Source organism: Schistocerca nitens, chromosome 2, assembly GCF_023898315.1.
Source record: "Schistocerca nitens isolate TAMUIC-IGC-003100 chromosome 2, iqSchNite1.1, whole genome shotgun sequence".
NCBI lineage: Eukaryota > Metazoa > Arthropoda > Insecta > Orthoptera > Acrididae > Schistocerca > Schistocerca nitens.
Window position 1 is genome coordinate 969,961,817 of NC_064615.1, and position 24,485 is coordinate 969,986,301.

A 24,485-nucleotide genomic window follows, 5' to 3' on the forward strand; every position below is an offset into this window, starting at 1 on the left:
AGATTACATCTGTAGCGTTTCAGCTACGATATCTGATTGTTGGTTAATGAAGGTAGTATCAGTACTGTGAATCTGTACTAAGCATGCAAACAACTGTAAAAATGTATTGATTATATGTATACTTGAAATAATTCTTCATACCAGGGTTTATTATGACATTTACATACTAGTAATGCAAAGTAAACGGATATTCAAATGCACATATTAAAATTACAGCATAAGCATTTTATGCCAACTCAATTAAATGGAAAAGCAAATTATCTGTGAATGTTTGGTCTACTTTAATTTTTTGGTATGCATGTAGGAGTGTATGTTGCCCAGTATATTTTTACTTTAGACTTGATATGAGCAAATAAAAAGTCAGAGTCAATGAATAAATAGATAAGCAGCATGCTTTGTGAATGAAACATCAAAAATAAAAATTTATGTCTTTAATTTATAGCACTGAAATGTTTTCACATATAATTCAATCTTTTGCTGTGTAATACAAACAAACTGCAGTTTTCCTGTAAATAACAAGGTATAAACATACCCCAATACCTGTTTTACAGTGTGTGGAAACAACATTTGTAAATGAGATTAAAAAGTGAATACAAAATGAAGCATAAAATTGCATCAAAAATTCAGAAAATGTGTTGACTTTATGGCCATTACTGATTATGTAACCGCAATAGCGGATTTAGAGTGACCACAAATGTGGCCAATAACAATAACACGTTATCTCCTTATTTAACAGCAGTAGTAATGAAATTCTGGAGTAGAAAATAATTTTTATGAACTCTGTACTACTGCAACGCCCAACAGACAAGAATAATAACAAGCTTTCCAAATAATTATTGAAACTTCTAATGAAGTTTAGTATTGCTCAGAAGGAATATGTACTACATATACATTTTCTAAATATATTATTATGTCCTTTTACACAAGGTGGAGCTTCCTTGCTTACACCACAAAGTACTCACAAATTTCTTATACCTGACTTTTTTCTCACTATTGTTTGTTTAAAAAATCTTCTAAAAGGAATTCTATAACACTAATCTAATAAGAAACTATCAGGCAACATTTTAACACACCAGTCTAAAAGTACAGAAACACATCATTTTACAGTAAAAGGAAAAAAAAATCTAACATATGTCTTTATGAAAACTGTTTTGGAGATGTACTCCTATAGGAAACAGGCAGAATGTGGTTTAGTAGTGACTTAACTTAAGCCAGACAAAATTAAAATCAACTGCATTTACATTACCCGTACAAAGATACAAAGCAGGACATTACACTGAATTGCCCTGCTGTATGAGAAACAAGATTTTTATGAATTTAATGATACTGCATATTGAGACATATGAAGCACCTAAAATCCTATGCCTAATATCACACACATTATTCAACTCATTCAATAATATTGATTCATTTTTACTAACCATTAACAGTGTTTCTAAAAATAAAAAGTGAGAACACAATTACCATTTCAGTAAATGCACAACCTCTCTTTAGGAAATGGTCTTTACCAGAGTCTTATTAAAGAATACTTAGTAACTATATTTACAAAATTAAACTCAATACACTATAAGGGAACAAATATTTGTACATCAAAAATCACATGGGTTCTATATTCTGAGCTTCATATAGCTCTCTTTCTGGTAAGGCATGGAAGACACTAGGACTCAGAGGGCAGCAGCCACTACATAGGGAATGTTACAAAGTACAATGTTGAATTCAGGGCTTACGGCACCATGGAAAAAAGTATTAACAACAGGAAAGAAAATTAATTGGGTAGTTAGTAGATACTGAAATGTTACTTCTGCTGTTTTCCTATGTTGAAGAGAACAGGCTATGTGATGTAGTGCTAGTATCTTGCTTAAATAAAATAATGTGACTGAAGAAGAAATAAAGCCATGAGTAAAGAGTACATAATATATCACACTGAGTATGCAATAACTTTTTCTCCTTTCAAACTAATCATTTCCTTCTTAGCAGCCATGTGAACAGTACACTCTTTTACCATTTTGCTCTCACTGTTCAAGACTTCATTCTTAAACTGAAGTATGATTTGTCTGTTCTACCATGATGTATGTCATCTTGGCTTCCCATTGACATAACCACTCAACAGACATCAAACATATTGGACAATTATAACCGATATCTTATATTAGAAATATGATGAGTATTATTCTTCACACTGCAAAAGTACAAACTTTTGACTACCTGTATTCAACACTGACTTCATTGCAATTGAAGTGCACTGTGTTAATATTCTTAGCAAAATGTAGTTAAGCAAATTTCAATGAAGATGTAAAGCATCTCATAAAAAGTGAAAGTGAAGTATTAGGCACAGAGGTAAATCCTTTCTTATCTCATTTTAAAATAATTTTTCAGATCTAACCAGTAAAATCTTTTATACTTCATTGGTATAATTTTAGCCAATCTTATAAGATACAATGTTTCAATGTTTTCTCTCTCTCATTGCTGCAAAAAAATTACTGACTCTTTCTCAACAATATGTACGTTGTATTACTCAGTATGTAAACATTTCTACAAGAAAGCATTGTTTGAAGTATAAAAGAAGATAATTAAAGTTTCCTTGAAAATGTTCAGTGCCACAGTGACAGATGTTCCACATCCAAAGGGACACGAGGCTATTTGTATTTAACCGAAGATCTATGCACCTGATTGACAGAAAAGGCACAAATGCCATAACAAGTATTCACACATCCATCCATCGCATTTTGCAAATAGTCTGGAGAGAAGGCATACACAAATTTACTGTGTGCACACAGAAATATGTAAACACACACACACACACGTGCACACACACACACACACACACACACACACACACACACACACACACACACACACGGACAGACAGACAGAGAGACAGAGTAGTAATAAGCGTAAATGAGACAGCTTCCACACTCTGAACTTCCATCCAGAGAAAGACACATCATAACATTCACTGTAATTTTGTTTGAGCACAGAAGGTCCTTTGTCCATATGCCTCTTATGGTTCAACTGAGAGATCGTGTAGGTGTTACCACCTACACGCTCTTGGATCACGAACTCAGATCCCTTATGGCAGCAAGTATTCGTTTGACATGTCCAACTTTAACTACTCCAAGTTCACGTAAATCTCTGCGTCCAAGTGCAAGGAGCTCCCGACCTCGAATGTCATTGCGTGTGAAACTTTCAGCATACTCGGCAAGACCCAGGGCTTCAAGCCATGCTGCAACTTCAACAACACCCCATGCTGAAACTTCTCGTACTGCTCGACTGCTACCCCGTCGGAACTTGAGACGAAACAAACCACGTGATCGGCTCTTGCGTTCACCTGCACTCTGTAATACAAAATAGACTACTATTACTTATACTGTTATTATCAACTAACGTAGAAAATAATCACTGTTCACATATGTAAAAAATAATTTGAGAAACCTTTGTTATTCATTAATAGCATTCAGAACATTTTAATTTACTTTAATTTCTAATAAGACTCAATAAATATAGTTCAACACTTGTTACAGGACCCAAGAATCTGAACTACAATATAATCAAATAATGATATTCAGAAAGTACACAGTGATAAATTTTATGGGTACTAATAAATCAGAACCTGCATTGGATAGCCCCAATCCTAGACTTTATTAAGTGTCATATTTCAGGAGGACTAGAGTAGTCCTGTCACAGGTGTCTCCGACCCCCCAAGGGCAGAGTCACCTGTGAAACCAGCCATGTGGACTATCAACTGTGCAGCATTCTATGTGGACATTATATCTAATAAGCTGTCTGTTGATATGAATGGCCACTGCCAAACTGTGGTCAAGAAACAACTAGACCTCAAAGTTGCTGAGTTTGTCAGCCAACACAGCGTCCTTAACTTCAACAATCGTATCGCTGTCCAAACCATCTGCATTCTTCCTACCAACACTAGTTTTTCTGACTGTGCAGGTGGAACACCAGCTTTTCTGAACTGTGCAGGTGGGAACTTTCCCTGCAGAATGAACTTCATTCCTATAAACCACCTGGACTCAAATTTAACTAGTCCTTGTGCTCCTGCATCTTATCCCCTTCCCTGCCTCCACTCTAGGCTTACACTGCCTTCTATTCCCCCAGTGCAAATGCGTAGTCTTTTCCCCTTCTGTACTTCTACTTTTCCATTCTCCCTCCCCCGCCTCATTCCACACTTCTTCTATACCGCAACTACTCAAACCCACTGATATTGCTGCTCACGACAATCAGGGCTCAGCATGCAGAGATGACAGTGCCCAAGTGTGTGTGTGTGTGTGTGTGTGTGTGTGTGTGTGTGTCTGTGTGTGAAACATGTGGATGGATGTGTGTATTTCTCTGACTGAAGAAGAACTTTGTTCTGTAGTGGAGTATATCTTGTAGAGAGTATGTAGAGTTTAAATAATTGCCAGTGTGTGCAAGATGCTGATGAGAAACAATGATACACATGTTTTATGGACTGTGATGATGCGTTTACCCCTGACTCATGATGTTCACATCTGTACCAATACTCCACAAGCCACCTCCTGACAGTGTGTGGTGGAGAATTTTTCTGATACCACTCACTGATCCCCCCTTTCCTACTCCATTATACTATCAGCAGTTTGTGGATCGAAGGAATCACTAGACAGTGGAGTCGTTTAACATACCAGCACTTCAGGACTAACAGCATGTAAACTTCCTTCCCTCTAGAAGCTTCTAATGAGCTACCAAGAATAACTTGTATTTAGTAAGGAAGTGACCATTATTATGAGATATTGTTACAGCTTGAGAAGAATACACCTTTTGCAAATTGCATTCAGAGAGAATATGTAAGATAACAGTTAGCACAACAGACCACCCTGAAGTCTTATTATCAAAGAGCAATAATCACTATATGTACTACCAATACAACAGGGCTGTGTATTGTAGTTATTGTATTCATTATTAACTGCTGTACTATGTGACATATTTGCTGCATTCTTTGATAAACAAGTAGTGGACGATACAGCACCAGACAGTACTGAACCAAGGTCAATCACAAATGAACTTCACAATGCAGCAGCAGGAAACAAAGTCAGACATGGCATTAACCTTTATTACTAGCTCTCACTTTTACCAAATTGTTGAAGAATAGTGATCCTACTAGTTAATTTATCAGTGCAGTGCTATTACCATTTGATCTAGAACATTTGCTCTTCCTTTTCAGTGTCTTCTGTATAATAGTATAAGTAATAAGATATATATGTGTGTTATTTGTTTTGTTCAGTCAATAATTTGTGTGTGTTGTGTCTAGTCATACCAGATTTAGTGTTAATTAATTAATTAATTAATTATTTTTTTCAGAACTCATGCTCAGTTTAAAATGGTACCTACAGAGCTAGGAAATTTTCAATCAGTTGAGGAGGTACAGGAAACAGGAGCAGTGAGCTAACCAGTTATAGATCCCTTAACTGAAATGATGAAGTAACTAAGATTGTTCACAACTCAACAAACTGAAATGACCACTACACAAGCTGAAATAGCAACTAGATAAAAGTGAAATGGTCAATAAAAAAACCATAATGACTATCAAACAGAACAAAATGGCTGAGCTAGGCTTCTCGGCTGATACACATCTACAGAGTGGCAAATTAAGTGTTTCTCTTGTCCTGTGTTTCCCTCATAGTAAATTTATTAAACGTTGTGTGTGTTTTTCTGTTTGAGAGGTTCAATCTCGCTTTTTTGTAAGGGTGAATTCATTCAGTCTGTAGTGCAGTAGCTGCTCACTGAACAACCAGTACACAGCTCATTAACACATCAGCATCCATTGGTGACACATCAGGAGGGTAGCAAGTTGCATATCAAGAATTCTGTCTACATTTACAGTTCACTTCTTCAGTTAGTCTTGCTAGGATGGTTAGAATCTGTGCCTCCAGATCAGCCTTCAGCATATTCTGGGTGCAACCCATCTGATCACCTGTGATGTGCACACTTTTAGAAAGCATTGCTCCTGCAAAACTCAGCTTACCCTTTTCTCACATGGTTTATTGTGAACTGTGGATGAAGGGCAACAAGCAGATGCCATATTTCTAGATTTCTAGAAGATATTTGACACGATGCCCCATTGCAGGCTGTTAACAAAGGTACAGGCATATGGAATAAGTTCACAGATTTGTGAGTGGCTCCAAGACTTCTTAGGTAATAGAACTGAGTATGTTGTCCTTGACAGTGAGTGTTCATCACAGACAAGAGTATCATCAGGAGTGTCCAGGAAAGTGTTCTCTGTACACATAGATGACTTGGCGGACAGGGTGGGCAGCAATCTGAGGTTGTTTGCTGATGATGCAGTAGTGTATGGTAAGGTGTTGAAGTTGAGTGGCTGTAGGACGATACTAGACAATTTAGAGAAAATTTCTGGTTGGTGTGATGAATGACAGCTAGCTCTAAATGTAGGAAACTGTAAGTTAATGCACATGAGTAGGAAGAACAAACCTGTAATGTTTGGATACAGTATTTCTAGTGTCCTGCTTGACACAGTCAAGCCATTTAAATATCTGGGCATAAAGTTGCAAAGCAATATGAAATGGAATAAACATGTGAGAACTGTGGTAGGTTAGGTGAAGGGTCAACTTCAGTTTATTGGGAGAATTTTAGGAAAGAATGGTTCACCTGTAAAGCAGACCACATATAGGATGTTGGTGTAACCTATTCTTGAGTACTTCTTGAGCGTTTGGAATTCATAACAGGTCAGATTAAAGGAAGACATTGAAACAATTCAGAGGCGGGTGTACTAGATCTGATACCAGTAGGTTCGAACACTATTGAAAAAATTTAGAGAACTGGCATTTGATGATGGCTGCCAAATGATTCTACTGCTGCCAACATACTTTGGGCAAGATACAATAAATTAGGGCTCATTCGGAAGCACATAGATGGTTGCTTTTCCCTTGCTTTATTTGCGAGTGGAGCTGGAAAGGAAATGACAAGCAGTGGTACAGGGTACCCTCCATCACACACTGTATGGTGGCTTGTGGAGTATCTGTGTAGATTAAGGCCACTAAACAAACTGGAATGATAACTAAACAAACCAGAATGACCACTAAACAAATCAAAATGACCACTCAGGTTACAGAATTAGTAGAAGAAGGGGCAGAATAATGAAAAGCTGAAGAGTAAATTCCAGCTGTTATAGAACAGCTTACAGTCAAAGTTAATGATATTTGGGATAGACAGGTATCTGGAAGTAATATGGTAACAACTTTTCGAACAAGCAACCAGCTTGTCCACTGGTTATGAAGATAAAATAGGGGAAAAGTTCACCATACATAAACAGCAGGATTCAGCAGATGCTTGAGTCAAGGCCAAGAAGGAACAAATCACATGATGTGTGAATCAACAAAGACAGGCTACTGTTAATATGTCAAATGAAAATTCCCCACTGCAAGTGAATTGAAACTGGAACTGCAAGAAACAAGGGAACAGATAGGTTACGATTTCCCTCAGTGGACATAAAAATTGGGGAAACAGTTGAAATGGGCAATAGAGAGATATGGGAGTCCAGGGGGTGGTGCGAGAGATCAAACGAGAATGACGCGATGTCAAAAGAGCACAGACCTCAAGACCCAGGTCACAATGTGACAATATGCACATACCAACCAATACAAAATAAGTCACATTCTGTGCATGCTATGTTGCCAACAACTAAAATGTAAGTGAAAATGTTAACTCAGGAGAAAATGCTCAAATACATGCAGTTTCAGATATTTTCTCCATACAAGAAGATTGTAAATCCTGTAGTGTTTATCAGTGGATAAACCCTGATCTTGGGCGGGATCACAGAAGATTGTTATTTCACAGGATATATTCTTGGTGACAGTGCCTATGAGTGACAGAAATAATCAGTTCATGAAAGATGTCTGAAGAGTTTGAGAAAGCATTTATTGCTAAATACCGATCTTGTGGTATTCAGGAAAGATTGAAAAAGGAAGTACACAGTTCTTAACCTTTCTTGTTTAAGATTGGAAGTTTGTGAAGATATTTTGAAAAATATCTAATCAAGGTGTGTTACTGTGACAAGCCCATTTCACATCAAGATATTCTACAGATCCTGAAGGCTGCCTATCAATATACACGAAACCCTATCCATATGCCAGAGTTAAACGTAGAGGAATTCATGTCAGTCTCAGGTTCCATCAATTTAATCCAAGAGGATATCAGATCATGACTGGGACATGGAGATATTTATTTGCAGGGGTCTAGGACAAGCAACAACCATAGTGAAAACCAACCACACAAACTGAATGCTAGTTGTCCAAAGTCAGGTAATCAAACACACAGGTTACCTTCCATTAGGAGAGTGTGTGCACTCAGTGACTGTGGCGTGATTTATAAAGTATAGACTGCAGCAATCAGTCATCCTTTTTTTTCTCTTTGCAAGTTTTATCTGGCAAATCCAGATTTCAGCTAGTGCCTAGCTATTATCAATGCTAAAAAATGCAAGAAGAACATGGTCAGGCGATACAATAAGTTACAACTAATGGCATAACCTATATGGCTTATACATTCGATTACATACCACTATTTTCTAGTCTTGATGCATGTTAGTTCCCTGTTGTTTGTGTGTTAGTCACAGTTCTTTGAATGCTACTGTATAAAGGAGGTAGGCTGTGTGGAGAACACACTGATTGGTTTTATGGCGCCCTATATATGAACTACGTAATATATAACATTTAAAGGAAAATAAAAAATATCAAATTTGCATGGTAATTACATAAAATAAAACATAAGTAAAATTCTTTACATTGCTGTCTGACTTATTTCCACATTTGCCAGTAAACACAGAAAATATAAGAAAATTTCCAGGTTCACTCCTTGTGAGTCAGTTGTTTTATTCTTTAAACACATATCTAATGTCAGATGGGCAAAACCGTTTTTTAAATTTATTTACAAGACACAAGGAGGAACATGCTATATGTAACTATTAGATTTGATCTGATTAAATGTTTTTATCTTTGTATTATTTTTTCTCTTTATTTAAACATCATGACAGGTATGTTGTTCATCTTATTTACTGAATAGTTTGTAGATGGCACCAAATGTCAGCAAGATGGATGGTTGGTGTGACTTGGCATTCTGTTATAGAAAGGAGGCTGGAAATTAGGTTTGGGGAACACATTGCGTTGGGCAGAAGAGATACCACAGACAAATCGAGTATGGCTGCTCAATTAGTTGCAATGAAACATAAGTGACATCTAATGTGAGGTTGCTGCATAAATGGGAGAAGGGCAGGTTCCTCGACCTCCTAGAAGAAGTGAAGATCTTTTGCCATCACAAGAATACCGACAGCAACCTGATTAATGATCAGGTCATTATGACAATGCACTGTTCTGGGAATTGTTTGAAAACTTGTTGCTAGGAAACAGTGTAAGGTCTGACGCAGGGGGAACGAAGTAGCTCCTGCTGTCTTGTCAATATGTAGCAGCCATTAGCATAATACTGTACGAGTATGTTGGTTATAACACTGAATCTACAGAACTTTCTCCATGGTATGTTAGTTTAGATGCATGTACATTGTTAATAACAGCAATTCAGTGTCTTGGTTTTATGGTATATATAAGTAAAATCCATTTCAAGTGACACAAATGGTTCAAATGGCTCTGAGCACTATGGGACTCAACTTCTGAGGTCATTAGTCCCCTAGAACTTAGAACTAGTTAAACCTAACTAACCTACGGACATCACAAACATCCATGCCCGAGGCAGGATTCGAACCTGCGACCGTAGCGGTCTTGCGGTTCCAGACTGCAGCGCCTTTAACCGCGCGGTCAAGTGACACAGAGACTAGTACTCTCCACATCTGTAATGGAATGCCAAGTCACACCAACCATCCATCTTGCTGATATTTGGCGCCCTCTACAAACTATTCAGTAAATAAGAGGAACAACATACCTGTCATGATGTTTAAATAAAGAGAAAAAAATAATACAAAGATAAAAACATTTCAATCAGATCAATTCTAATAGTTACATATAGCATGTGCCTCATTGTGCCTTGTAAATAAATTTAAAAAATAGTTTTACCCATCTGACGTTTGATATGTGTTTAAAGAATAAAACAACTGACTCACAAGGAGTGAACCTGGAAATTTTCTTATATTTTCTATGTTTACTAGCAAATGTGGAAATAAGTTGGACAACAATGTAAAGAATTTTACTTATGTTTTATTTTATGTAATTGTCATGCAAATTTGAAGTTCTTTTATTTTTCTTTAAATGTTATATATCACATAGTTAATATATAGGGTGCCATAAAACCAATCAGTGTGTTCTCCACACAGCCTACCTCCTTAATAACAGAAGTAGCTGATGATAGCAATTGTGGTGTCAAACAGCTTCCAGTAAACTAACTCCAACCACATCAAGCCCCAGAAAATCAGTCATAACATGGGATAGGGGCTGTGACAAAACTATGCAGTTCTTCTGGTATGATGGCGGAGCCAATGTGACAGAGGAACACTGTGCAGATGTGAACAAATGCAACCAGGAATATCCATGAGTTCCATAATCTGCAGTTAGGGCCATGGTTGATGATATTCCAGTCACAACTATTTTGGACACAGAGACATTAGTTGCTGTGTTCTCAGCAAGCTTTTTTAATAAGATGTTTGGGTTGCCAGTCTTTCCAGTGCACAGCTGCAAAATTGTTGGAGCAATAGGCATGTGATCAAAAGATGACAGTTTGGCTACAAAATGCAGTGACTTAATGCAGCTTTTACATGGTTGAAGGATTAATTGAAAGCTGTATTCCAGACCCTGAATTTATTCATGAGAATTATTCAAGGTTGATGGAGCCAGAACTCAGGCTAAGTTGCTGTGGAAGGATGATAGCCACAGATGACCCTGCCAAGGTTTCTGGATTGACTTTATTGTCAGACAATATCACAGGACGTGAACATTTCTGGTGCATTCTATAGCACTACCTGGGGTGGCAGCACATGTATGGTAACAGATATCAGAACCAGAGAACCTTGCCAACAAACAACAGTGACAGTTTTTTGATCTCTTGACACAATATTTACAAGTGTTTAAAAAAAGCTTTGAATAATATGAGGATATAAATGTTATCTGTAAGTATTTCCACAAAAAACTTCCTTGCCATAGTTTCCACACCATCCCAAGGTCATAACATGAAGCCGTCAACCAAGCAATCAAAACAAAATATGATTGTGACAAAAGATTAGTTAGGATATAAAGATTTCAAATGGGTGAGGAAGTGCTACTGAAAACCCATCCACACACACTGCTCTTGAACAAGAAAAACAAGAAGTGACATTTGCTGTTCACTAGACCTTTTGAGATTATAGGAATTCCAAGTCCCAGTGTTTATTTACTAGGGTATCCAGACAGTCATAGAATTAGAATATCACATCAAGACTTAAAGAAGTATTATTTTTGATGAAAGTAGAGTACATTGTTGTGAACCACAACATCAATTTCATAATTTTTTAACTAAGGATTTGTTATATGTGATACATGGCTCAAGAGTTTCTTAGACTTTTCTACATGATATTACATGCATTTATGTATGATTTGTTGAACTAATGAAGTTTGTAGTTGATACGTGTTATCCTGTGAAAAATCCTGGAGCTTTTGTTTTATTTCACAATTTTCATCAGTTATTTTCTGAAAATATTCACAATGGGTCTTCACATTGTTAAGATTTTGCTTGCTATTGAAGTTATTATCACAATACAATTCAAGCAAGTTGGATATCTATATAGATGGAACAATTCTAACTTGGCAAATTACAGATCACTTTTCCCTTGCTATCAACAAGACTAGCAAAGAATTGAGTCAATCCAATTTGGAGGACATTTGAAAAATAATTAACATTTTACAGTTGGTCTAGCTTGTATTTTAGAGTCCTGCATTTTTTCAGATCCCTTTCCAGAGCCATATACTGGGTTTCCATTATCAGTCTGGGGGTGGTCTATGATATATTGAGCACCTTGCTCTAAGTTTTCAGTTATTCTAAAATTATGACTTATGGAATTTCTCAATCTGTGAGGTCCACGAGAAACAGATTCACCACATGATGCCAAACAACAAACTTCCATAGACAATGTTGTTGGGTTGAGATGTGTAAAAACATGTACACACTCATGAATACACTCGAGTCCAGTGTCACGTGAAGTGTAACCTTTATGGGGTGCATGAATGGAATAAAAGAGTTCCAGCAGTTTGCTCAGGAATGCAGCTCCACAAATGGCACATGCAGACAGTATTGTTCCTTCTGTATTGCAAGGCAAGTGCCTCTACTGTTCTGATTTCATCTCGTGAATGTAAATGAGGACACTTTGTGACTGTGCTACACAGGCATGAAACAGTTCGCCAGTAAGAGTGAAGTGATAGATTAGAACAAACCAAAAAGATTGTTCTATTAAGAATTAGTCTAATTTGTACTACAGCTCTTCCAAATCCAACAAATTCAGTACAGATCAGAAACTACAGCAAACAGAGTTTCTCTGACAAGGTAATTAAATGTGTACTAATCCCATGCGTTCCAGGTTTTTGAACCAATGGAACTTCACTCATTAATTTTTTACTATGTTTCACATTCACACACCATTGGTGTGAGCATGGTGTTTTGAGGGTCCAATGCCAATTGCTTTACTATCCTGTGGATCAAGCTTGTTCCTGTGATCAGCCATGTTGCTCTCCAACCCACATCCTGGCTGACTGAAAAGGGGCTTCAACGGCACACACCTCAAGTCCATCTCCAGCTAATCTTTGGCTTCATGTGAACATCATGCTGACCTCATAAGAATCAATTAAGAGTCTTTATTTTTGTTCAAATATTATTCTCAACTCACATCAACAAACTTTAACATCGTATACCAAACTGACTTGTCAATGTAAAATATGAATACTTGTGCTAGTCAAAATTTCACATGCATTGCTTGCAATATTTTTGAAGATTCAGTTTCTAATTACAAAGAACAACTATTTATATATGTATATTCTTGACAGTAAACCAAGGTTGATCCAGCTTCGCTCCCAGTTTTCCAAAGTTTCCCACGGAGACTTGACCTGAATAGGGAAGCTATCAATAAATAGAATCAGAGTTGCACTAGCTGCTAATAATGAAGTAAAAAGTGCTAGTTGCCTAAATATGTCAATCTTAGAACTTTTTGAGTAGCACATCTATAACAGCTACCAAGTAGTAATGGTGGAGTAACACACTGCTCATGCCATCTTATGCCGTCAATTTTATGATTTTATTTCAATGAGTGAATAGTCTCACGAATTTCAACTCTATGAACAATCACAATATTTGCAGCAGATATTCTGCAAATTTATATGAAACCTGAATAATTTTACCTTTTCATAAGAGTCAGGAAGTTCACCACAATAGAGCAATAATAGCAATATTAATGGCTTAAGATGCTGCTCCCACAGGGGGCTTGTGTAGTACATCTTGTGAAGAGTATGTAGTATTTGAATAATTTGTAGTGTTTCAAGGCCACCGTCAGTGAGAAACAATAACACAGATGTTCTATGGACCATGACAAAGCTGTTTACTCCTGGAAGCTTCGGGGGGGGGGGATTATTCTTTGTGGAGGTTCTTGTTGGGAGAGTATGTCTGGATAGATGACTTGTATTGTTAAGAGATGCCATTGGAGCAATTTAGTAATTGTGAACCTATGGTCTGAACTGTGGATCAGACTGAAGATTAATTTATGATCAATAGTAGAGAAAAGTGTTTCAGATGTATGAGAATAAAACTCACGTACATGTTAAAGGTAATTTTGATGTATTATTTTTGATGTCCATGATTCTATGTTCCATTGTATTATCAGTAATTTGAGGACTGAAGGTATCAATGGGAAGTGGAACTGCTCAAAAAGCCTGCATTTCGGAACTATCCCTGTTTGGGGAATTTTTAGATTAACTTTGAAATACAAATAACGGCTATAATTTAGTACCCACTGAGGCTGCCACTCTTGCGCAATGTGTGATCTTCCTTCTGTCTACAAGTTGTAAAAAGATTATAAGACTAACTTGTATTTAGTAAAGAAATGATCTTTATGACTGGATACTGTTACAGCTTGGGAGGAATCCATCTTTCGTGCACTGCATTCAAAGAGAATACATAACACACCAGTTATAACAGTTAGCACAATGAGTAAAATGAAAGCCTTATTATCAAAGATAAGTAACCTCTATATACAATCTACTTAGTGATCCTAAAATATCTTGAAGATATCCAACAGCCTACATGCAATGTGCCTGTCTGCTGCTCAACACCCATTATATGTCATTAGTAGCAATCTATCAGTGCATTGTTTTAACAACTATTCATCTACGTCAGGAAAAATAAAACCAAGAATGATTGGCTGAAAGAAGTTCACCATTATTTAGAAGTATGAAATAGAACATTGCAACACATCAAAGGCAGATGAGAGAAGAGGATTCTATTCTGCAGTGGTATGAGATTCACAATTAAAACCATATGAATGAGGTCAACTCTGCATTGCTGATGAAGGAAAAACAGTTGTATTGAAAAAAATGCAAAAGTATTGGGAACAGAAGAGGAATCCATAAGAAGCATGTCTAGCTAATAATCCAAAGACTATAGTGAATTTGGACTAATTCAAGTGCCCCAATGTAGGTATAAACTATGTAAACAATAACAATAATAAATATCCATGTTGTCCAAAAATTATTTTTACACCTTTAGTCTTTGATAACCTGAAAACTGTATTAGATAAGAGCAACTAGATTTCAACATGTTACAGGATAACAAAAGTTTTTTATTTTATTTCACAGTTTTTGCAGATTAGATGAAAAATGTGGAACAATAGGAGCAAGTTCAGTATATAGCATAATCTTAGAAACAAAATCTGATACCCAGGTACGGTGAAATTTTTGAACACAATATGGAAATGATCAACCACCAAACCAACTATTCAGGTTCAGCACATGTCATTTATGGAAACAAGCAGCATTCTCCATAAACAAAGGGCACATTGCCCATCTGTTTAAGACACCAATCTACACAAATTATGGCAGGTATTTGCAAGGAGTCTGGCAAAATAAGTGCATACTGTGGCGAGAGGGTTGGATATGCCACGATCAACACGGCCCAAAATCTTACACAAGGGGTTATGTCTTTGCACCTACAAGTTATCACATGGGCTATTATGCACTTCTCAGCTAGGAAAGCTCCTTGTCCCAATGGCATTTAAAAACCTGTCCTCAACGAGTTCATGGATAAAGCCATGGAATAGTAACATACATCATGAATGCCATTCCATGACACCAATTCTTCATCGTCTTTTGGAAGGTGGCCAAGATCCTGGTGTTCAGAAAGCCAGGGAAAGAACACTCCTTCCCACAAAACTACCAACCCATCAGCATCCTGAGTTTGTTCAGTAAGATTGTTGAGAAGGTGATTCTAAAACAACTCATTAAACATTGCATCAACGATGACACCCTGAGACTGGAGCAGTTTGCCTTCAGGAATCACCACCCTACAATGTAACAACTCCTCCATACAGGAGAACATATAACAGATGGCTGCAACCCCAGCAAAGAAACGAGGGCTGTGTTCTTCAATCATCTCTGGCACAACAGCCTCAATCATAAACTCAGTGGCATTGGTTACCCCGATGGACTCTTATGTCTCACACACTTATATGTAACTAACAGAAGTTTCAACTCTGACAGTTGAGGCAAACAATCAACACAACATGGTATGCAAACTGGAGTATCCTGGGGACCCTCTTGTTTAACCTCCACATTAATGATATTCCAATATGATGGTTGCCATCAATGCAGATGACACTGCCATCCTAGTGCAAGATTGGAAACCATCCAACATTGACTCACAAATACAAACAGCATTCAGAACTGTTGAGCCTTGCTTGAAGAGACAACACATGAAGGTAAATGTCAACAAGGGCACGGCTGTTCTGCTTATATGCAAACCAAAACAACTCCCAAACATCAACACTGTAGACAAATGACTCTATGCACATTTCCAATATGTTTCAGTGAAAAAGTCAGATACTGCAGTGTCTGGATGGATTGGAAACTAACATGGGGGGACCACATAGAAAGGTTCAAGGCTCAAACAACTGTACCCTGTGGTTAACAGGCACAGCACACTGCGTATGAGGGTGTCTTGGTCCATGAACACGACACTTATTACACCTCTAATGACATATGCTGCTCCAGTCTGGGGTTACGCAGCTCCAACATATCTGTGCTGTCTGTAGTTCATACAGAACAATGTGTAATGGATCGTAAGCAAAGCTCCAATATACATACACACTGCGGATTTATATAATAAATTCTGACTCAGTACTCTTAGAGTTATTTAACAGACTCACCTCATGACTGTACAATGACCCAAGACACTCGAAAACCTCTCCATCCTGAATCTGGGAACTCCAATCATAACCACAGGTGGAAGCATAAGCAGCCAAAAACATTTTTCCTTAGAGGCAATTGAATCACCTATGGAAGGCTTAATTTAAGCACACAAACAACACTATTTAGGTGAACTCCTGTACTACAGCAAACCTGACAGGCGCAGCCAGCTGTATTCATAAAGCCAACTATTTGGCTTGAAGCAGGGAAGTTGGACACAAAAAGACACAAACAAACCCTACATGACTCCACACAACAAGTGGCCAATTTCATACTCAGTCAGGTAACAGTTGGTATGTTGTAGGAACACAAACACTACAGCTGGCCCAGGAGATTTTATAAGAGGCCAGCTACAATGGTAAAATTTCCTAAGACCCAAGTATGAGCTGTCACTACTAGCACAAATCCAGTCTTACTACCTGCCCAGACTATCAAAGACCTTTTTTCTCCCCCACAGTTGTTTCAGCCACTAAAGCTAATGGGCAAAACTCACTGTGAATATTTAGCAGCTGATATGCAGCCCATGGCTGATGCAAAAAATGACATTTGGGAAAAGATTTGTTTCTTATGAGTCAACTTTTCATGTCGCTGGCAAACTGATCCATCATAAGGTTTATACATGGGGATCAGAGTGCCCTCATTTACATATTAAAAGACAAGAATGGTAGCAAGCAAACAGAGCCATCATAATGTCCATACATGAGGTTCAGAGTGTCTTGCAAAATATGCACATGCTGATCGATTGTACTTGAGTAAAAGGTACACAGGGTGTATACTTGGGCGGGGAAAATTAATTCCCGGATTTTTCCCGGATTTCCCGGTTAAAAATACATTTTCTCCCAGATGAAAATACACTTTTTCCGTGTTAAGCAACAGTATACTTTTTCTCAGAACTGTAAAACTTATCAGTCCTTTCAATGGTTGTGGTTTTATACACCGGCGTAGAATTTCCCGGCAGTTTAGAAAATGAAACTCAGGGGAAAAACACGTTTTGGAAAGATGTCTGATGTGCTGCAACATGTACACTGCATATTTTCGTATTACGAAAGTATATATTCAAATTCCACCAAACACTGCATGTTACTTTCCGACAAAAATAACTTCATTGTTCTGCAAGGCGATTAACGCTTGACTGTTAGAAAGGTGGAAACAAAATAAAATCTGAAACTAATAACATATTTTAGCCTTCTGTAATTAAGTGAGTGTATTTTAATTCACTTGAAAGCTCCCGGCCACAGAAATCCATTTTGTTTTCATTTGACGTGAGAGCAATAAACGAAGAGGAAACAGCAAAATTACTTAACGTAAACACGAGTCACATGGAGACTACCACCTCCCCACTACATCTCAGACTGCTCTGTGCATCAGGTCCCGATCTACGATATTTCCGATCCGGGGCAATGTTAGATAGTAGTGCTCCCCCTCCCTCCAGCGTTTGAGGCAGGGCGCCAAAAATTAAAAAAAATCGACTTTTCAAAAATATCTTCATTTTGTAGCGCACAGCTTTCTGAAGAGTCTGATAGATAAAACATATATGTTTGAGGGAACGTAAGACATGTAATTTGGCCTGTGTGCCGAAGTGCAGTGCCACACCTCTTCACACAGCATTCTTCCATCGCACGTCTCTGTATTTCGCTCTGTGGAATTCAAATGTGTAATATTTTGTAATGGGTGCCATCAAACTACATTCAGGCCAGTGAAAATTAAAATGTCCTGTGGTGCCTCTCCTGCTACCAGTTGGCCGGTTTGACATCCTGCCCCTCTTTAAAAAAAATCTTACAATTAATACTGGATAGCATTATCTGCAACTGGCAGAACAAGAACTCTTCAGAAAATTTGCAGTCTTTACTGCCTATTAGCTATTAACTTGCTGTTTTGTGTGACATAAAATTAAATATAGGATACATAAAACAAGTAAAGACATGAGACAAGCAAGACAGTACACATTTCTTTAATCCTTAAGTCCTTGATTTTTTTTCTCTCTAATCTTGCCACAGCTTTATATGGCGTACTTTCCTTTCTGGAAAAGAATCTATTACCTCGTCAAAGTTCGTCAACATTTTCCTACATGAAAAAACGAAATGTTGTTGTCTAATACTAGAAAAGCTGTTAATACAAATAGTACCCAAGACTGGTGTGGTTTCTTGATCTGTTTACGTGTATTTTGTCACTGTCTGCTAGATAAAATGAAGTAGGCTGGCCTAATATTGCAGCAATTGTTACACACCCCAAATAAAAGAGACTGTTTTGGCACAAATTGTCATTTTTATACCACAACAGAATATAATAAACGAAGTATCAATATCAAATGCCTATTAGGCCTACTTCAAGCAAAAGGTTTGATTTTAGGAAATAGTTTCACATTTCATTCATACTCTCTAGCTTCTGAATTTGAGCCCCCCCCCCCCCCCCTGAAACTGCCACCCGGGGCAGATATCCTGGTTTGTCCCTGCCCCCTAGTTCGGGGCCTGTTGCTGCATATGTGGATCTGGCAGCTTAGGCGCATCAGTAAAATTTTTCCGGATAGCATCTGGCTGCTTGCTGCTACTGCTTATACAGCTAACTGCCATACTCCTGTAGCCAGAAGTGGGAGAAGGTACTACTCATATGCGACTCAACTGCACATGCGCATAAGCTCACTTGCAACCGTTCAAACGAATCTAATGTAAACAGTTGTGACGTCATGCTCATCGGCAGCAATTTGTTGTTATGAAGCATTGCATAGTTTTCCTAAAGCCTTTGACACATTTTGCTGTTGGCAGACGCTTGTATGAGCACTGTGTTTCGTTCTTGTATATGGTGCATTTCCCTTGCAACTTAAGTTTTATTTTCATTTTTTTTTTTTTTCTCTCATTCGTGTTTTATTGGTGCAGTATTATTCTGCTGTAGCGAGATACAGTAATATTCTCTCTCAGAGTATTGTTTATTACCAGCCAAAGATACAAAAATTTAAAGGCAAACTAAAACAATGAGAAATTCCCTGAATTCTAAAAAATTCCCGGGTTTTTCCTAAATCTCGCGGTTGTCCCGCGTCGTATACACCCTGGGTACATCTTTCACTTACTTCCACATTTTTTTGTTCTTGTGCACTTTCTTTGGTTTCTTTGTAAAAGATTTTGTGTGGAGACATTCTAAAATTATGGTGGACTGAAGGTTTGCGTACAAACATTTTGTTAATAATTTAGTTTTCCATTTTTATGTTACATGTAGGGTCTCTGTGTAAGGGAGGGAAAACCCAATGAAGAACCTCTTTCCAAATTTTAGTTGCTAATTGATGGGTTCTCAATATAGAGCATCAGTAAATGAACTCCAGAGACATTGGGTGGAAGCTACAGAAATCACTTCTGATGACAGTTACAGAGCAGTTCAATGAAAAACAAAGAAAAGCTCAATCTACTCCATCTGCTAGAGAAAAAGTCATTCCTGTTTCAATGAGGGAAAAGAAAACTGTAATAAATAAATTTTGTTATTGATTTTCTGACTGAAATGTAACGCAGCTACAGTGGTTCACTACACATGATAAGTTGCAGTAAATACAGGTGCAGCCTATTTATAAAGCAGTAGAAGATCATTAAATGCTAGAATGAATGACATACAATAACTTGAGTAATAATATTAAACTGAGTTATTCATGGAGTTTAGTCAAATTATGTCAGGCAATGCTGAGGGAATTATATTTAGAAATGAGACACTAAAGATATTAAATAAGTTTTGCTGTTTGGGAAACAAAGTAATTGATGATGGGCAGAATTTAAAAGAAAAGGTGATAAAATCTGAAGAGGCAAAACCAATGAGTTCTTCTGAAAAACAAAAATTTTGTTAACACTGAACATAAACTTAAATGTTATGGAGCCTTTTTTGAAGGCATTTGTCTGGAGTGTAGCTTTTTACAAGAGAAACATGGATATCAAACAGTTCAGTCAAGAAGAGAATAGAAAATGTTGAAATACTGTGCTGCAAGAGAATGCTGAAGATTACATGGGTAGATCACGTAACTAATAACCAAGTACTGCATCAAATCAAGGAGAAAATAAATTTTTGCCACAACATGACCAAAATAATGGATTATTTGATACGATACATCCTGAAATATCAGGGAGTGGTTATTTGGTAATGAAGGGAAGTGTAGAGGATAAAAATTGTAGAGTGAGACCACAGTTTGACTACAATACAAAAATGGATGTAGGCTGCAGTAGTTATGCAGAGATGAAAAGACCTTCTCAGGATAGGCTAATGTGAAGAGCTGCACCACTGTAGTATTTGGAGTGAGGACCACTAGAAGAAGAAGAACTAATGAAACAAATTTAAAGTAGCCATGAAAATTTATCAATGTGTTTCTGTCTGCAAAACACAATTAACTGTTCTGAAAGAAATCTGGAGTGCCATTTCAAAGAGGAAAATATATCCATAATAAATAATTATAGTTTATAACATTTAAGTCCAATATCCAAAGGCTTGAGGTGTCATGCTCTTCTATAAATAAATAAAAGAAAGTCCTCCACTGCGGTTTTTTCTGTATAGGAATTTTGATACAGTTTTCACTAATAGACAGGCTGATTCACAAGGTAGGGTTACATAATCAGGCCTGGCAAAGCATGGCTCATGAGCCATTCACCTCCAGCAGGTGCTTTCCCCTCCAGCCCCACTCACATGGTCTCATTACAGCCTCACCTATGGTTTGCTTATTTGTCTGCACTACATGAAGACATATTTGCTTTAATTCCATTGCTTGGAGAAACAGGCTTGGATATTTTTTAACGCCATTAACAAACCATGTGGTTTTCAAAAATGCCCTGCAATTTGTATCAATGGTGTACCAGCTATGGCCAGTAATGCATATGTCTTCATTGGTCAATTAAGAAAAAACTGAAAAAATTGTTCAAATTTTAAGTGCATTATGTTTCAGGAATCACTGTGTGAGAAAAGGGTCTGAATGCTGCCCACAGTGAAAAATTTACAAAAATTAAGAACATAATATGTGATGGAAATCAATTACTATCTCAACAAAAATCTAAACAATTTCTGGAAGAAGCTGTTGTGAAATATGGAAATATAATTCTTGATCTCCGACTTCATTGGCTGAGTGCAACAAAATCTTTAGCCAACCCCCCCCCCCCCCCCCCAATTCCCCCACCATTTTTTTTTACTTTAGAAAAGAACTTGTCAAAGAAGATATATAATCAGATACTATGGTATTTGAAAGTAAACTGAAGGATTCACTTTTTTTATCAGAATTGTCATTTCTAACAGATGTTACCAACACAAAATAGTTTGAATTTAAATTCAAAAGGAACAGAATACACTATTTCTGATATCTTTGTAGATATTAACTGATTCTGGTGTAAAAGTGCATTGTTTGAATTGCAACTAAATATGGAAAATGACTGTCATTTCCCGAGGTGTTATGAACTGAAACAAGACCACAAGGAAGTAAAATTTTCAAGATTTACTTCCATTATTGATGAAATCTCCAAGAGTTTCATAGTCATTTAAAATATACTAAATCTCTAGTGTGGGATATCATTTTCTTTAATAATCCAATGAAAATTAGTCTTTGAAGTGTTGGAAATGATTTTCAATTAGAAGTGTGCAGTTCACAAAATGATTCATTAATGTTACCCAGAATGGAAAGTGATGCTGCAATTTTTGAAGTCATAAGCACAAGATTGGTGACCAACACTAACTGATCTTGCTCTTAAAACATTTTATTTTATTTTATTTATTTATTTATTTCTGACTCACAAATTATGAATGCATATTTCTTTCAAGGAATTACACTAAATGTGCTCAGCATAGTGGAGTGATCAATGAGTGGCTGGAACATCATCTTCATTTCGCTACAACATAAGCTGAAATCGATTTGCTGAATTTTTCAAGATAAAGCTAAGTGAAGCTAAACAAAAATCAAACTTTTAATAGTTTATGTCTCATGACATTACATACAGGAAGTAGGTAGAGTCTATTGTCCGTGAAGATTGACAGTCATCACTGCAGTTGGCCGTTGTGGCAGTGATGGGACCATGACAGTATCGCACAAGACAAATGGGGGGAGAAGTACTCACAGGAGGGGAATGCCTGTGAACCAAGCTTTGCCAGGCCTGATGTAATTTATAAATATTTCGCACAAACTGACTGAAGTATGATGAATTAAAGTCTCCAGCTTCTGCGAAAACGATGCCATTGGGATCTACTGGAGAATGCCAGAACTGCTTTGAATCATCTGTATGTATTATTGTCATATGGCAGAGGGTGCTTTGTACCAATGTTGCAAGGCAAAGGGTGCATCATATTGAGGTTACCTGGCAGAGGCTGCTTTATACCAATGTACCAAAGTTATGTGGCAAAGAGTGCTTTGTAGCAATCTTACATGATGAAGGGTGCTTTGCACCAGTGTTATGTGGTGAGGGTGCTCCGTGCCAATCCTGTGTGGCAGAGGGAGCTTCTTACCAATTTTGCAGAACAGAGGTGCTCCATTGACTATAGAGGGTGCTCATACCACTGTTACTTACATATGGTTCTTTGTTATGATGCTTCATTGTGGAGGATGCTTCATACCAATATTGTACATGGCAGATTGATGTTGCATAGCATGCTTCGTACCAATCTTGCATGGCAGAGGGTGCTTCATACTGATGTTTTGTGGCAGGGTGTGCTTCATAACAATGTTGTAATGTGAAGGGTGCACCATACTGTTGTGTGTGGCAGAGAATGCTTTTTTGACAATGTTACTTTGTACTGATGTTGCATGGCAGAGGTTTCTTCATACCAATCTAGCATAGCAAAGGGTGCTTCATACCAATATTCATGGCAGATGGCACTTTGTAGTGATGTTATGTTTCAAAAACCAGGAAAAGGTCACACAGAAAATATAGCTTGCAGATGGCTGACACAGGAGTCGGGTGTCCAGCAAGTGACTGTATCTGGTGTTGAGCTCTGTTGCTATTGAGCCGACTGCACTATACTGACACTGCAGTCGAGTGGCCAGCGAGTGGCCGTAGCTCGTGTCAAACTAGCACTGCAGTTGGGCAGACCAGTCAGCATGTTAGCTCACAGATTCCATAACTGTCACAAGATGTCACTCCAAATGCCAATTAAATACGGAGCAAGTAAAATTTGTGTCTTATGCACACTTTCCTGGCCTGCATTGCTTAAATCATTTTAAGATGTATGAAATTGATGATCTTCATTTACATAATACATTTCTCTGAATTTTAATCACTGCTATACACAGTGGCCCGTAAACAAAATTACCGCTCTGCCAGATAAATTGTCTTGTCATTGACATGTGCAAAGCCAGGGCAAGGCACTAGTACCATTAAAAATGTGAAAGCAAATTAATTTTTTATCACACTTACATTTATAGCTGTGAAATTTAACTTTATGGGACTTGCCATTATTGTGAAAGACTCTGAAAATTTTATATGTACTATTTTGTTTGTATTTTTTTAACTTCTCACAATTTGAATACACGTTAAAAAGTGGAAAGTGACTTACCTGGTCATCAACAAGTGGTTGGAAATGTACAAGGCCAGCGCTATCATATGTAACACAGCGCCTCAGCTCCATCTCAAGGCTTCCCAAGGCAGCACTTAACTTTCCTTCAAGGTCCTCTCGGATTCTCTAAAAATTTTATTTTAATAAGTAATGTGAATTATGCCATGGAAACTGTTTACTAGGTACAGCATTAAATCAAATTGAATTACTTGCTTTTATGTGATTCATTTCTACGATTACAGTCTATGTTGTAAAACAGCGGTGTGAATAACAACACAATGAATTGTTTGCTCTGCAACTGAATGGAGACTGCAATGGACCTTCCTAAAAGATGAAAAGTCAGTGAGGTGCTCAATTTGTTGGCTTCTGCATTGTGTCACCTGAAAATTATTCATAGCCTGACTTGAAACTTCGGTGTGCCAGAACCTCTTTCCTACTTTTCTGAACTCCATAGAACATCTCCTGCATGTCTTGTTGGACTTGTACTCCGGGAAGGAAGTGTACAGTGGAGAATAGTTTAACTATAAAGTCAGTCATTTTAAGAAAAAAACTTTTGTCTTCCACTATGCAGCAACACTGAAAATACTACACCAA

The 24,485-nt window shown here is 37.4% G+C and overlaps 1 protein-coding gene across 1 annotated transcript in view; it reads right to left on the reverse strand.

Annotated features, from left to right (window-relative positions):
* Positions 1-485: 485 nt before the first annotated feature.
* The window catches only part of LOC126235479 (diacylglycerol kinase eta), a 557,124-nt gene continuing 533,124 nt past the window's right edge, over positions 486-24,485 (reverse strand). The window contains exons 24-25 of the mRNA XM_049944200.1: positions 23,892-24,017; positions 486-3,335 (exon numbers count right to left, since the gene is read on the reverse strand). Coding sequence (XP_049800157.1) covers positions 3,054-3,335; positions 23,892-24,017 — 408 coding nt within the window. The 3' untranslated portion in view covers positions 486-3,053. The remainder of the gene's footprint in view (positions 3,336-23,891; positions 24,018-24,485) is intronic.